Source organism: Perkinsus marinus, assembly GCF_000006405.1.
Source record: "Perkinsus marinus ATCC 50983 genomic scaffold scf_1104296930084, whole genome shotgun sequence".
Lineage (NCBI taxonomy): Eukaryota > Perkinsozoa > Perkinsida > Perkinsidae > Perkinsus > Perkinsus marinus.
This window is the reverse complement of record NW_003216265.1, coordinates 21,871-24,557: the sequence shown is the minus strand read 5'-3', so window position 1 is coordinate 24,557 and position 2,687 is coordinate 21,871. Positions and strand designations below refer to the sequence as shown.

Below are 2,687 nucleotides of genomic sequence, written 5' to 3'. Positions count from 1 at the left end.
CATTGGTGATGTTTCCGCCAGAGGCGCTCCGGTCTGAAAAAAAAATTCAGAAAAAAATCGCCGCGAATTTTTTCCACCTTAGTTTCGTAGACAAAACATACAGCCTCACCGAGCATGCACCACGAGCTGATAGCTTCAGCATTCGACCTGAACCGGAATAATTCACCCCTATATAATCGGCCGATGTTAGTCTTATCTCACACTTTTTGCGAGCTGATTTCAATTTTTTCTTGCCCTTTTTTTCTATATTTCTCGACTCTCAAATTTCCTAGAAAACATTATACTTCGCAATAAACCCTCGTTAATCTACCGGGAAATTCCGTAAAATTTTCCGCGATTTTCCGGAAAATTTTCCCATAATTTACCTGTTCCGAATCACTTTCTCAGGCGTCAGCGCCTTCCCGTCAACATCCTTCTCCTCCGATCCAACAAGTTGGCACGCACCCAACAGAAATGGGCTGAAAACACATCTTTGCGCACCCAGAAGCCTATATGCGTGAAAACGTCACTAATCCGGAATAATTTACCCACATATGATGATAATCGTCCAAACCCCAAACACCATGCGACCCCGCCGGCTCCAACATGTACTGCTTCTGAATTCGTCGCATCAATGCTATGTATCTACAGGACACACACAAAAATTTCCGAGAAAAAACGTAATTATTTCGTGGCGCGCGGTAATTTCGCCCCCCACCTCGGGAAAATCCTTAGTCCGATTTCTTCTCCCAAGACGTCTTCTTCACCTTCCCCACAATCATCGAAGTAGCCTATGGCTGCCAACACCTGCAGAAGGCGGAGCGAAGCGTTTCATGTTCATCATTTTTCGATAGCTCACAGTACCATAAGGAAAGCCATAAAGGCTGTCTCGTGACCTGTTCCAAAATCGACCCGAGTCGGGTTGCCGAAGGAATCCAAACTAATAAAGAAAAAAAAACAAAAAATATTATTTTTTTTCATAAAAAACCCGACAGAAAGTAGATTTTTATCGCAATTTTCATACCTGTATATATATGGAATATATATTCGCTTTCCTCAGCTGAGAGTAAAAGTTTTCTCACTCACTATAGGAGTTTATAAAAAAATTTTATTTTTTCCTCAAAATTTTCATGTGGTCACCGACACATGTAGTTGACCATGTGCATATTTTCCCCCACCGTCTATGAAAAAAAACTCTTAAAAAAGGGAAAAAATTTTTCCACAAAAAAATTTTTTACTCACATATATGGCGTTAACTCGATAACTGCCGGCTGCAACTCGGGTCCCAAAATTCTGTCAAATATTTTCGGTAATCGATCAACCAATCGATTATGCCAAGATCTGACAACAAAAAAAATCAGTGGGGAAAAATTTTTCCGCAAAGAAAGCAAAAAATTTTTTTCTTGAGAAAAATTTCGGTGGAGAATTCTCCCGACTATAATTCGATTCGCATCAGCGTATCCGAAAAATTTTATGATTTTTTTTCGTAATTTTTCCGAAAATTTTTTACCGAAAAGCGATATTTCCGAATCGCATAGGTTGCTGTAGTGGGGGAATGTCCTTCAGCCAAGTTTCCAATTCTCCTATAAAATTCATAACCCCTCCGATTGACCGCGGCGCCGTAGTATAATCAACAATCTGAAAACTGATATGATAAATCTGTTGCACGCATGCACATCACACATCGAGAATTTTCTTTCCTTGTACAGCCGTACACAGCCTTTCTAAGAAAGCAGCGATGTCGCGGTAGGCCTGAGGTGCAAATCTCAGCGAGGACATTTTTTAGCTCAGAAAAATTCCTCGGAAATTTCTGAGAATTTTTTCACTACCCTCATACTAACAAAAATATAATGAATTTTTCAAAATTCTACCAATCGATCGATCCAGGTTTAAATTCTACGCTGAAATTACCATTTTTCCAACCCAAAAAAATTCACAAAATTTCCGAGAATTTTTACTACATCAAAGAAAAACCAAAAATATAAATGAATTTTCAAGTTTTTCTTCGCTATCGGGCAATCCAGGTTCGAATTCTAAGCAGAAAATTCTATTTTTATTCCTATTTCTATTTTTTCTATTCTAAATTACCATTTTTGCAACCGAAAAAATCACAAGAACTTCTTAAACTTTTTACTACCATCAAACTAACAAAAAATAAAATCAAATTTTCGATTTTTTTCCAATTTACCGATCCAGGTTCAAATCACTACCGGTGAATTCTCCACGAAATACGACAATTCCTTCGGGCCTGTTATCCGTTTCACAGGCTCCACGTACCTTTTAAAGAAAACTACGATGCACGCATGCACAACTATAGTAAATTCCGACTTGAAAAATAGGAGGGCAGGAAAATCAGACAAATATTTTTATATTTTCGAGTGAAAAAAACGCAAAATTTTCACTCATCAAGGAAGTATACAAAATTTATTACCGAAAAAATTCCAGGGAATTTAGTAATGAGATCGTTATGACCTCAAGCCTGTCCCTTTCCCACTACTACCGCGCCCGACGTTCTCCACTTTTCCTATCTGCAGTCAGCTCAGCGACGTAGGCGGACATTCTGTCACACTGAAGGTCCCCGGTTCCATCCCCCCACACTGCAATTCAATAACTTCCTCTTCGTGAGACATATATATACATCAGTACGTTGGTAAATCGATCAACCGTTTCACAATTTCAAAATGGGAAAGTAAATAATAACTACAATA

The 2,687-nt window shown here is 38.6% G+C and overlaps 2 protein-coding genes across 2 annotated transcripts; both read right to left on the bottom strand.

Annotated features, from left to right (window-relative positions):
* Nucleotides 1-365: 365 nt before the first annotated feature.
* Pmar_PMAR018711 (phosphotyrosyl phosphatase activator, putative) lies at nucleotides 366-1,758 on the bottom strand (the record flags this gene model as incomplete). Its single annotated transcript, XM_002787193.1, has 6 exons — nucleotides 366-458; nucleotides 532-624; nucleotides 698-786; nucleotides 844-919; nucleotides 1,222-1,320; nucleotides 1,661-1,758. Coding segments are annotated over 6 exons (548 nt in total), but the record flags the coding sequence as incomplete, so codon positions are not given.
* A 329-nt stretch (nucleotides 1,759-2,087) lies between these two features.
* Pmar_PMAR018710 (hypothetical protein) lies at nucleotides 2,088-2,538 on the bottom strand (the record flags this gene model as incomplete). Its single annotated transcript, XM_002787192.1, has 3 exons — nucleotides 2,088-2,123; nucleotides 2,190-2,256; nucleotides 2,480-2,538. The coding sequence occupies 3 exons, from the start codon at nucleotides 2,536-2,538 to the stop codon at nucleotides 2,088-2,090; spliced, it is 162 nt and encodes a 53-aa protein (XP_002787238.1).
* Nucleotides 2,539-2,687: the final 149 nt, after the last annotated feature.